Source organism: Nyctibius grandis, chromosome 4 (assembly GCF_013368605.1).
Source record: "Nyctibius grandis isolate bNycGra1 chromosome 4, bNycGra1.pri, whole genome shotgun sequence".
Classification (NCBI taxonomy): Eukaryota; Metazoa; Chordata; class Aves; order Nyctibiiformes; family Nyctibiidae; genus Nyctibius; species Nyctibius grandis.
In genome coordinates, this window is record NC_090661.1 from 62,777,519 (window position 1) to 62,790,897 (window position 13,379).

The window sequence follows — 13,379 nt, forward strand, 5'->3', positions numbered from 1 at the left end:
GCAGCCCCCGAGCTCCAGCCACCGCCTCCTCGCGGTCCCCTCCGGAGGGCGGGCATGGCGGCCCTCCCCGCCTCTGGGGGCAGCGCCGCGGCCCGGGCAGGCACCACCCCGCTGCCTGCCCGGCCGCCGGGGCGGGAAGGGGCGGCACCGCAGCCGCCCTATAACTCCCCTTTCACCGGGCGGGCGGGAGAGAGGTAGCGGTTCCTGAGGAGCGAGATGGAGGCGGCAGCGGCGGGGCAGCACCCTGCGGGGTTGCGCTCTCTGCGCAGCGCCCTGGCCGGCAGCCGCGCCCCGGAGCGCCCCGGCTGCTCCCCGCCTTCCCCCGGCGGCTCGAAGGCTGAGGCGCGGGTGCTGGTCATCAACACGGGCGGCACCATCGGCATGGTGCAGGACGTGAAGGGTGAGGGGGCGGCGGGGGCAGCGGGGCGGCGCAGGCGGGGTCCCCCTCGGGGCGCGCTGCGAGCCGGCCTGGCGGGGGGTGCTGGGGGATGCGCCGCTCGGCGAGCGGGGGCTGCGGCTGCCGCTTCCTCCGCTGACAGCCTCGCGTGGTGACCGCTCTCCCTGGCGCGGGTTATGGTTCAGCATCCCCCGGCTGCTCGTAACTGGTCTGAGCAACGACAGAAGCGTGTGTGTGCTTCCCTCTAATGCCCTGTTCCTACCAGCTGGTTATTTGGGTAGCTTAGCTGATGGGCATCCTTCTGACAAGTGAGCCTCATAGCTAGTTAGAGCAGGTTTTGGCAGAGGACAACGTGTTTCCTGAAGTATGAATCCTTTCTCCCCTCCTTCACGCACTGAAAATGAAACCAGCTTAATCATACGAGTCATGCAGTCTTTTTTTAGCCCCAAAAGAACCCCTGTCCCAGGCTACCTGGAGAGCACGTGCCTCACATTCGCACTGGGAAGAGCGTGGGCTGTTGGTGGCCACGTCAAGGATTTTCAAGTGGTGACCTGACAGATGCAGCTGATGCAAGTGTGGCAGCGTACATCCTGCCAGGTGTCAGAACGAGCGAGATCAGATGCAGCATCTGTGCTCACCTGCCTCTGGGCAGGCTTCTGCTGATCTCCTACCAGCTCTTGACTTCCTTCAGGAAATCATTGAAGAGTTCTCCTTTACCTTACCAAGGAGGGTGAGACTTGTGTTGATGAAAAGGCTGGATGTGCCAAACCCCCTCTCACCGGCTGAAAAATGTTTAAATCCAAAATTAAACTCTGAGATGTCTCAGTATACTGCCTGCATTTTTACCTGAAAGCTTTTTAGGTAGCTACAGGTATATGCTATGTGTTTTCAGGTACCCCTAAATGTCAGCAGGTAGGTGCTTACACTCACCTAACACCCCCCCAGCTCCCCAATCTAGAAGCTGGTTGGAGTGGCACCCAAGTACCACTACACCGTCACTCAGTAGGCACAGATCCCAGGGGATGTCAGATGCATCAGCCAGCTAACGTGTCTGGGGAGAAGAAAGGATTTCAGATTTCAGCCAGGTCTGACTTGATGCAGGGCTATGCACTTACCAGCATCGGTATAAAGGGAAAGAGGGTAATGTATGGGGCGGCGGGGAGAGGGATGCAGTCCAATTTTGATGAACATCTGTTCAGTTTCCTTTCCTCCTTCACTTGCGAGGTAGTGGAGCATCCCAGGGCTTCCAGAGCCTGTGTCTGTCTAGGTTCAGAAGCGTGGGTACTTGTGTTCCCTACTACAGAATTTCAAACCCCTGCCTGAAATACTATCTCAGCTACTCATTTGTAGGATTAAAACACTTGACGCTTCACCTCAGAGCTTCCTAGATGAGAATTTTTTCTAAAACATATTCCTCTCAGAAGACAGTGGCTGGCTGATCCTTATTATTGTAGGGAAGATGCTTTAAGGGGTTGTTCTGCTTTGTTTTTTATGGCTGTCATCTTTGTGTTTAATCTATCAAAGTTGTAAAAAAAAAAAAAAAAAAAAAAAAAAAAGCCTGTACTTCAAATGACACGCAGTGACTTTCCTTTCTCTGTATGCATTGTTTATTGTTTATACTAAAACAATTTCCTACTTCTATTGTCTCAGCTTCCCAAACACCTTTTTAAAGCAAATAAATTAAAATCACGTCTCATTCTTTTATAAATGAACTCCATAACCTCTTCTCATCTCATCTTGTATGCTTTTTTTTTCTTTTGCTTAACAAGTGTCAATCATTAAAGCATGTGCAAACAATCTAACAGTTATGATCATAGGATGCTGACTTGTTACATCCTGGTGAGGGTTTCAACCTGCTTTTCATACACAGATCTAGCAGCAGAGCAGCCAGAGTACCTCTTTCAGAATATTTGGCAGTCTTCAGTGTTCGGACAGAAGCTGGTGAAAGGGCATGGGAAAGGCAGCGTGCTTCAAAGGAAAAAACAATAGATGCTCATTTCTTTCATTAATCAATGGGTAGAAAGTGCCTGTTTACAACCATACCTTGAACTACAAGTGCTTTATTTCAAGCAAGGTGAACAGCAGTAGCTTCCTTGAGCTGCACAAAACCTTTCAGAGTAGCAAGTGCTCAAATTGAAGGGATCAGGCTAGGTTTCTACTTAACTAATTTCTATCTAGGCTTACAAGCTTTTCTGTGACCTTTCCAGTTGCTGGGAGAAGATCATTTCATTTTAAAAATCAGAGAGTTTTGATAGGCCTAATGTGTTCTCCAAGGAAAATGTTCCTGTGCTGAACTGCCCCCGTGTACAAGACTGATTCAATCATGTTCCCTGGGCTCACTGTGCATGTATGGAGCGAATATTTATCATCATGAGATCTGATTGTAAACCTCCTGCAGAGGTTCTGTAATTGACCTGTGCACATGTGGCAACTCCAGCATGTCGGACCTGTTGCACTTTCTGCACACCTACAGGGTACCTGTGCAGGAGTCATTTCCAGAGGATGGATAGGCTGTTCCTGTTTGTGCGAGTTGGGTGACAACCAGACTCAGTTGCAGACTCTCTCAATATTCATGTTTTTGCTGTCAAATAAGCCATTTTAGTGCATTTTTAAAATTTCTTCCTTCTGTGTCCTCCTACTTCTTCCTACAACAGCCTCTTTCGGCTTATCAGTAGCTCATTTCAGAAGGAGGATCTTACTGCACTCCTCAGTGAGGTTACTGTGATATTGATCTTTGCATCAAGTTTGTGCTCATGTTCCTCCTGGCTGGTGCCTTCAGGAAGATCTTCTCTGGGGGCATGTGGGCTAGATCTCTTTCCTAGCTTTTACCTGAAATATTAAGAAAAAAACCCACCCAACAAATAAAAGTAGAACTAAGTTAAATCTCCCTGGAAAGATTACATATCTTCTGATAGAGTCTGCCTGGGTAAATGAGTTAATTATCTGTATTATTATCTGTATTATTATCTGTATTTTCTAGACATAATAGACTTCCAAAGGACTGGCTACTGTAGTCCAAACCTTTTTCTGTTTGAAACCTGTGCGCCTCACTTCGAAAAGCTCCAAGTACTAGAGCTGCAGAAATGAATGTTTTGGAGAACGCTTTCTGGTTCACTGTAGATTTATGTGCCATTGGTATTGATATTCCTGTAGGTAAAAACTGGTTTCGTGAAGTCCTTTGTATTCCTCAGCGTGGAGACTTTGTTAGGATTGGGGACGATGACTTCAGCATGCTGATGTACAGTGTGCTCCTCCCCATCGCCTGTGGTTTCTCGGGTGCATCAGACTGACACAGCTGCATCAGACTTTTTTCAGCTCCCTGTCCTCTGCTGCAGCACAGGTTATAGGATATCTTGATTGGTAAGTAGCTGTGTTACCTATAGCAGCAGAGTGAAAAGCAGAGTCCTTGACTGTAGGTGAGACAGAACCATGCTTGTTCTTGTCAGCCATAGTTGCTTATTTGCTGTTCTGCCTTTGTCCGTTCACTTTGTGATGCCGTGGTTGGCCAGCTAAAGAGGGAAAGGACAGAAGTTGATGAGAACTATTTGGACAAGTTGCACAGCCTGCCTCTTCTCTGCAGGGGTGAAGTTGCTTCAAATACTTGGTTAACAAGCTTGGCTCACAAAAGGTGTTTTCCATGCATAATAAAGTAGAAGTGTTCTTAAAACAGTTGCACTTGAGTTCCCCTGTGTTTGCTTCTTGAAGCTGGAAAGCAGAAAACACTGCTAAATGAGGATGCATTTAGGGGAGTGCATAGGTTGTAAGTGGGTCATCTTGGATACATCTGCAGAATGTCTTAAAAAAAAAAAAGGTTCAAGTTAAGTGCAAGCAATTACAGAAAAATCCTGACAGATCTGTGATTGAGAGATGAGGAACTGCCATTTATAGGGAAGGGATTTAAGAATATTAACATATATCATCTCTCCAGTTCCTGGGGCTAATACAAAAAATAAACAGTCTAATCCATTGTCAGTATACAGAGCAAGATGAGCATTGGACAAACAGAAGAATAATCAGAAAACACTTGAAACTGGGCTGCATTTCAGAGCCAAAATGACTCAATGCCCAAGCACAGCAGATGTGGCCATTTGTGACTAAGCTAGGAACGTCCTTAATAGGAAAAGCAGGGTTTATAGCTGAGTGAATGAAACACCCAAAGCTTGAAAGCGTGCTAAGTATATTTTGTAAAACAAAGTGTTCCGGCAGGAATCCAAACAAATCCACTCAAATGCTGTTGCCATCCTGTGAGAAAGTTGGCTGTGAAGAGGCCTGCTACTTCATTTAAGGCAAGTCAGGAAGGAGATTAGGGAGTTTTTAAGGATCTTTCCATCAGTTTGGAAAGTAAATGAAAAAAGATGGAAATACTAATAAAATACTCCCTGTGTTTTGGAGTATTTTAAATAAACTTTCCTGTTTGAAAGTGAAGCAAAAAAAAATATAGATGCTAACTTGGATGAGAATCATATTTAAACAAACAGAAGAACTAGGAAGTAGGAGAGAATTACCTGGCCTCAAATTAGGAATAACTAGAAGTAGCAGAAGTAGAATAATGAGGCTTGAGAGTTTGTTCGCCTCTGAACAGGTGGTATAAAACACATTCACTGAGCTTAAACTGAACTGGACAGTAATGCCAGTAGAATCTTGAAGTCCAGAAGGAGGTACCTCTGATGGAAGCTCCTTGAATGAAAAATGTCTCAAAAAGTCAGACTGAAGAAAAATATGGTGGCTTCCGTCTCTAGACACCAGGACTGTCGCTGTCATTCCTGAAACAGAGTAGTGGGAGATGAGTTGCAAGTTAGATTCACAAATGAACTCAGTTCTATGATGCTGAGGATTGTAACATCACAAATTCAGGGGCCTTTCTGGCTAACAGAGAAAGGCATGCAGATTCCCTTTGAAATACCTGGTTGCAACCAGGACACCTGCAGATCCAGCACACACTAAATATACTTAGGCTATTTTAAGCCCCAACCATTTTAGGGCCCCTGCCACAGAGAGAAAGACAACATCATGGGCAGGGAGAGGGTGAGCAGAGCTTAAGATATATCCACGCTTTCGACTTTTTCTATTCAGCAGCTCATGCACCTTCTCTACCTGTTGGCAATTGAGATGTTCAGTCCTGAACCTACTAGTGGAAAGTACCTACTCAAGAGAGAGCGATTAGAGCACTTAGTTAAGACTCTTCTGGGAAGCTGAGGTTTCTCCTTCTCCGTGTATGTATATAGATTTTTGTCTGTATCTGTCAATGTTCAATACTATGGGGTTTGTTTTCGCATTCTTTTTCATTTATTTTTTACTCTATGGAAATGCTATTGCCATTGACAGTGAGACATAACACGCAGCTTTCCAACATAGTCATACTAGTGCCTTGCTATTTGTGTCAATACTGCTGCAGGCTAAGGAGCTTAGGTAAAAATAGCACAACTTTATAGTACAAAATAATTCTCAGTGTTTTGTAAGTCTTCTGCCACTAGGTAGAGAACAGCTATGGCAAATGTACAAGAGAATGGTAGCTTTTTGCTACAGCTGCAAAAATTGTTTTCCTACCCCTACTGCTGATCCGTATTTGCATACAAGCAACAATTAAGAATAGTTAAAACATAAATATTTGATATGGAGGAGATTTGCAACAATATTTCTCTTAAAAAAAGGATGTATTTATTTCAAGTCAAGAAAAGAATAACTGCACAGAGATTTATTGGTTATATTCTGTTCTCATGTTCTTAAACTGGCAATAGACTGTTTAAATTTAATTTGGAAGGATGGGCAAACAGCTGTGTAACTTGACTTCTTCCCTCCTTACTGTGCCGCTCGCTTCCTTCCATCCCTGCTCCTTTATTTACTTTTTTTTATTCTTTATTTTTAAGGACTTGCTCCTGAGGCCAATAAATTAGTAAGCAGCTTGAAAACAATGCCGATGCTGCATGATGAGGCGTATGCCCAGGAAACAAAACTGAACAACTTCCATGAATTTCCAGATAACACATTGGTGCTCCCGTAAGTACATTTTCCTTGGGGAGAGGGAGGGTTAGGAAGTATCTTGTTAATTTTCAGATAATTACATCTCCAAACATTTACTGTGGAGAATCCATTATGAGATTAGCAAAAATGCTTATCTTGACTTAGAAGGAAAAAGCCTACCATGTCTGGCACGATAGAAAATGTCTGGTTTGATATTATTTGCAATGAAGTCTCTTACCACTGCTTGAGAAATGACTTTTAAATTAGGCAACAAATAACCATTCTGGGCAGCTTAGTCCTGCATTTTTTTCTTGTTTTGGATATTAATTTGCTACTGTGCAAACATACAAATATTCTGTAGAAACTAAGAAAACTGTATGTACAGCTCTGTGTGAATTATCTTCAGCATATGTCTGAAAAAGTAGCATCTAATTAATGCATCCGTGAATAGGCCTCATGCTTTAATTCTGCAGGCTGCCTGTTTTTAAAAAACCCTAAAAGCTGTTTGTCTTTCCCAACTTTATGCAATATTATGATAATAAGTGATGAGCTGATAATCTGCATTGCTTCTTAACTGTTGGGCAATGATTAATAAGCTTATAGGTTTTATTTAGAGGGCAATGATTAATAAGCTTATAGATTTTATTTAGAGGGCAGTATGCTGATCTGAGATATTCCCCAGCTGTGATGAATGACTGTACCCCTGTAAACACGATAACTTTGCACAAAGGATGATTTTACACAGTCATTCAAAAATAAATGGGACTATAGCTGTTTTGCTGTAACAGTAAAAATGGATATTTTTTAATCTTTAAGGAGAAAATCAGGACATACAAAGAAAATGTAAGGTTTATTAATTTCTTTCTATATTGTATTGAGGTCTCTGTGTAAAGCTTTTAAAGGTAACCACTTAAAAGGCAGATGGCAGGAAAAGGGGTAAAGGGAAAAGAGATGCACTCCCGGTGGAGTAGTGTTGATGTGAACATACAGTTTGTGTTAAATACGATGGTTATACTAAGAAAAATGGAGCTCTGTTACGATATTGTGCTTGTAATGGAATATTTTTTAAATATTTTAAGGAATTTGAAATATAACAAAACTACACTAATATACCCGTTTGGGTCCTAATTATACTTCTCCTGGCACATCTTTTCCCTGAAGAACAGAAAAGCTTAAAACAATCATTCACATCAAAAACTGAGGTTTAAAAAGCAATCTTGTCTCATTTTTCTGGCACTGCTGAGTCCGTTTCTGGAGGTTAGTCATGGCAATTTGCCATTTTCTCTTTTGTGCTAGCCGAGTGATATTTTAACTAGGCAGTTGAGAAATATTGTGAGTTTCTGACGGGAGAAAATAGGAGTATTTTGTGAACTTTGTATATCTGTGTGATAACCTCGATGTAACAGGAACGATACAGTCTCCTTTTACAGAGAGGCACCAAAAGTCGTCGACAAGGCTGGTTTCTGGTGTCGGTGTGTCGTGTTTTATTTAAACAGCACATCCTCAGAGGAGCTTTCTTTTCACAGATTTTTAACTGACTTCCAAAGTTACTCTTAGGAAGTGTAAATGTAATATCCAAGAAGGCAATTTTTCATATGAAGCCTAACTTCTTAGGTACAGTATGTCAGTTGGTTATGAACAAAAACTACACATTGTTTAAATGCGCTCTCTGCTGTACGCAACTGTCTTACAGGCCTCATAAGGGGAGTGGGTCTGCAGATTTTATTAGCTGATGATAATTGACTCTTGTTTTTGAATATTTTATATTGCTATAAATATATACAAGAATAGCAAGTAGGAACAAAATGCTAATGTGAATGCCAAGGGAAGGTAATCAACTTTTCTGTGCTCTAAGCACCTTATTTCGGGAACTTTTACGCATCCATGCAGTATCCTTGTCTTTTCTATAGCCTTTGTCTTCCAGTGTAAATGTTGAAGTATCTATCACCGTTACAGCTGGCAGGGAACTTTCCATCATCCTCAGGTAGTGGAAAAGCATTGAGAATGCTCTGAAGATGGTCCTGTTAAAGACACTCCGGATGGCTCTGCCTGGAAGAGCAACTAGGAAGGGCAGAGCTGGCCCACTAGTAGTTCTTTGTTAGCTGCTTGTTGGCCACTGCATTGCTAAATAGGAACATATTCCAACTAATGTAAGAATGGGTGAAAATGGTGAATATTCTGTCCTCTTCCAAGCTTCAGAAAGGTAGCAGAAAATATTAGTAGTAGGGTTCTTTAATTACCCCAAATCTTAACTGCCAAGGTGAATTTATATGTAGTTGACTTTATTCTGAGAAATTAGAAGGTTAATGTGGAGAAATGAGCGTTTTTTGTGGGGTAAAACACATGCTCTGTGTGCAATCCATTTGGCTGGCAAATCAAAGGTCTTTGAAGAGTCAGATTTCTTCAGATAGGCAGGTGGAGAAAGGGAGACCTGTGGTCCTTGGAGGCAGAGAGAGCAGACAGCATGCTTAGAGCTAGGACAATCCCATTGTGATTCCATAGCCATCATCACCTTTGATAAGTCCCCTCCAAATTTGGGATCATGTACTTTTGTAAAATATTTGAGTGTCTAGACACTTCTTCATCTTTGGTCTCCACCTGCTGGGCTACACACCACATGATGTTTGAAAGTGTTACATTCCTCAGCCCCACAGGTACTTTATCCTATTGCTTGACTGTTTGTTTTTGTTTGGTTTGGGTTTTTTTCCCTTGCACTGTTGCTTTGTCTTGTTTTTATTGTACTTAGAGCAGTCTTTTCCCATCTGTCAAGGTTGCACTTGTTCAGTGGCCAATAATTGATCACCAGAGAGTTGTTTATAGTCCTGAGGCCTCTGTTTTCAAACTATGCCAGTATTTTAAGATCTTTGCTATTAGCGCATGCTTAAACTCCACAGCATAACAAGAGACAGCTGGTACCATTTAACAAACTTTCATAACAAGGTGACAACAGTCCTAATAGGCAGGGGCTGGGGTTTTGCAAAGTTAGCCTATTACTAGCAAAGGCAATAGTTTTCTTGAAGATCTCAGCTAACCAAGAGAGTTTCTTCTGAAATCTGAGGTCAGAGAAACTGAGAAGAGTGGATCTTCTAAAGGCCACAAAAATGATTCCCAGTCATAAGACTCTTAAGAGAAGATACCCTTTGTGTCAGGAGAGGGTATCTATTTATATTTATCAAAGGATCAAAAAGTTGTTGCAACTCTTCTGTTAACCCCCTATAAACCTTGGGAGCTTTATAGATTCCTCTCAATAGCTCATGAAACATTTTTAAACCTTAAGGCTTTGTATCGACTTTTGTTAGAACTCAGTTCCAAACTTAAACAAAGTAAGTCTGAGTTCTTCTTTTCTGTCTTTAGTTTTGCCAGCCCCTCTCTGCCTCCCAAATTATATTTATTATTAAATTTTAGGGATTTGTGCCTTAAACCACATTAAACCATGAACTTCTAAACTTGGAACTTAATGTTCCAAATTTAGGATGATTTTTTTGCAATACACTTGAGGGATGGGGAGAAAAAGGGTGAAAACTACTGGTTTAGAGAAAAAATCAGAAGTGATGAGCTGATATTAGCTCTAAGAATTTTTTTTTTCCAATCCTCTTTCTTTATAGTGTCTCTAAGCAAAACAAAAGAATTTTTTACACCATCCTGGAGCTCTCACCGCTGCTTGATTCTTCCAACATGACGCCAGAGGACTGGGCCAAAATTGCAAAGAAACTTGAGGTACTATGGTGTGGGATAAGAATTCATTTGTTGCTTAAACAAAACCAGCAGTATATCTAGTATACCTAGCAAGATAAAACAATTCAGTAGTGCTACACATATGTATGTATGTATCTAAAATGTAAATGTTATGTACCTTGCTTAGTTACTTGCGAAGTAACAAGTGTTTGCAAGGCTTGCTGAATTTTTTTTTCCTTTTGAAAATGTTGCAAACTCATTAAAGTTATGTAGTTCTTCCAATGATAAGCCATGTCATAATTCTGTACAAGAAAATAAATAGGAAAATTGCAGCTACGATTGAATAAAGTATGTAGTATGTAGGTTGATAGGTTCTAAAACGTTGACTTAAATTCACTGTCCAAAAATGTTGAATAAAATCCTTAGGTGTAGGTGACTTAACTGAAGGTTGCTTAGTTACACATCATTTGACTGTTCAAATAGCTTAATAGTTGGCTATTGACATAGAAAATAATTTCATGTCTTTTTACTCTGGACACAGATGGACTTGAGTAGCTTTGGCTTTGCAGCCAGTAGAAAAAATGCTGTCGTGGTTAGGTTTCCCACGCTGGGAAATGTTTAAAGCCCTAGATATTTCTGCATATATAGATAAATTCATTACATCCTTCTCTAGGTTAAAAAAAATCAGCATTTCTCTGCTCCTGTCCCCATGTCTGAACTTAGCTGCATGCTTTTAAGAAAGTAGAATCACGAAACATTTAAAATACTTCACACCAGGAATTCATACATAGCTGTTAGAAATAAATAACCATGGGCCTAGAAGATATTGCTCTTCCACTCCTGCTTTCTCTGAGGTAGTGGGCTTTAGAGTGTAAATTTCCTTCTTTGATGAAGCTGTAGCAATGCATGCAAACAGTATAATAATGCACGGAATGATGCTGAAGATTCAGGTCTTTCACCTTTAGGTCCTCTAATCCCAGACCCACCAAACTAGGGATGATGCTTCTCCTGTTGAATGCATCTTGCCAGGGCAGAGAAGAGATGGAGCTGGTGTATAGGTGGAGAGCCTCTAGGATGGAGCAGGGGTGCAGCTGGGAAGAGCCCAGGGCCAAGAGTAGAAAGCGGCAATCCCATGCTGGACAGGAGAGAATTTACCTTTCTTCCTTAATGGCATATTAGTTTTATTACAAAAAAAAGTATTTTTCTTGTACACAGAATGCAGCTTCTCTGGATATACAAATATCCAGTTAGTGTAATCCAAGTGGAAAGTGCTGAGAAGGGAAAAAAAAACCCAACTTCTTCAACTGTCCGGCTTAACGTATAGACACTGCCGCTTTGTGTTCATCTTGGACACGTATTTGGCACAGCTGTAATGTGCTGATGACTTTCCAGACTGAAACATTCTGAGATGTTTCTGTGGGATAGCTCCTTAATTGCCGGCCTTATCTTTTACATTATGAAGCTTAAACCAAGCTATGTTCTTTCGCATCTAATAAGGTTTATAAGGCTGAAAATATTCATGAGCATACCGAATGCGTTAGAGAGGACGAGTGGCTGTTTCTGTGATCCTAGCCCTTCTTGAAACTTACTTATCTTGTTACTGCATTGGTGAATAACTACAGCATGCTTTTTGCATCACGCTATAACTTGGCCTACAGAAAGATCTTGCAACGCTGTCTGTTGTTCTGCTGACTAACTTGTTAGTGATAAGCAGAAATCCCCTGAAACTTCCAGTAGGTAGCAACACGTAGGCATGAGTATCAGTGAAGAAACAGCAAAAGGACAAGTAGAAATCTGCAGGTGAGTTTGGAGGTGACCTTATTATCAGGACATGCCAAGCGTGTGTGCCCACTGTAGCATAAGAAGTGTAATTAAATTTAATTACACTTAAATCCTTTAATTCTGTGACAAACCCCCTTTTTTTACCCCACGCTGGCACTTCATATATCTCCTTAGACTTCTATGTAATCCTTTCCATGTTACCAAATAACATCAGAGACATCAGTATCTCTCACTACAGTGTTTACTATGCACATCACTCTTAAAATAGAGGAACCAGTTCCTTCTTCCTCCAAAAGCCAGTAGATGACTTTATACCAACAAGATGAACAGTGCAATTCATGGCTTTGCATTAAAAAAACTCCTGTGTGGAACTGTATGTAGATTAAAATTTATTATAAAATTCCTTTTTGCATCTGTACGTGCCTGATAGTCTAAGGGACTTCTCAAAAACCAGCAAGTGTGTGTATGTACCTTAACAAACAACAAGAAGCCTCTTCAGGTAAAGACCTGAAGAAGTCTTCAAGACTTCAAAGACCTGAAGTGACTTCTGGAGAAGTCACATGCTGCTACAGACAGGATGGCTTTTCAGCAGAAGAGGGCACTCTTACCCTGGCCATTTGCCTCTCTGCCACCCAGATTAAATGGACTGGTTTTTCTATATGTTATGATAGCCTTGGTTTGCCTAATCTGTTCCTGTAAATGGTGTAATCCCTAAAGTAAAAGCGGCAACGAGAAATCAGACTATACGACTAATTTGCATATGTTAACATTCCTGTTTAAAGCCACGGCTAAGCTTTTCTTAATTAGCAGTCTTCTGGTTTAAAAATGCTGCATTAATATGTATACGTAGAAGAATCTCTTTGACTGTTCCATAATTAGAATTACTGGCTCTAGTGCTTGGTGTCCTATTAACCCTTAACTGTATTTAAACTGAAAACAGGATAACTTTAGGAAGAATTATGCATGTAGTACCCTTTAAAGTATCATGCTGTTGTTTGCGTCAGTGCAAGTAATGCAATACGTAGCTCACTTGCTGATGCCAGTGTATTCATTGCTCTAACAATGTGAAAATTGTCTCTCCATCTCCAGGAGCACTATGAAAAGTATGATGGTTTTGTGATCCTTCATGGCACTGATACCATGGCCTATACAGCTTCAGCCTTATCCTTCATGTGTGAGAACCTGGGGAAAACTGTTGTTCTGACAGGATCTCAGGTAATGGGCTTAATTTGAAGTTAAAGTCAGAAGCCTCATTTCTGGTTTTTATATGCAAAACTAGGTAGTTTCCTGATTATCACTGTGTAGTTTAGTAGTGCAGGACAGGCCTCTGGCCAGGGTGAACGGTCACAGTGCTGATGATAGAAATTAGTGAGAATTGACGGGCTCACCAGCTGAGGATCTGCCCCATAATTTTATCATTAATGACTTTACAACTCTGTACCAGATCATACCAGTAGTTCATTATGGCTGGGGCCAGATGCTTCAGAGAAAGATATAAGAGCCTGTCACTGGCCATTGTGTATTAATCAGTTTATAAGAGAAGCGTCTTTCCAGCCTCAGGTGG

The 13,379-nt window shown here is 41.6% G+C and overlaps 1 protein-coding gene across 1 annotated transcript in view; it reads left to right on the plus strand.

Annotated features, from left to right (window-relative positions):
• The first annotated feature begins 216 nt into the window (after positions 1-216).
• ASPG (asparaginase) overlaps positions 217-13,379 on the plus strand; it is a 46,633-nt gene continuing 33,470 nt past the window's right edge. The window contains exons 1-4 of the mRNA XM_068399629.1: positions 217-400; positions 6,265-6,394; positions 9,964-10,075; positions 12,905-13,030. Of these exons, the coding sequence (XP_068255730.1) occupies positions 217-400; positions 6,265-6,394; positions 9,964-10,075; positions 12,905-13,030 (552 nt within the window). The remainder of the gene's footprint in view (positions 401-6,264; positions 6,395-9,963; positions 10,076-12,904; positions 13,031-13,379) is intronic.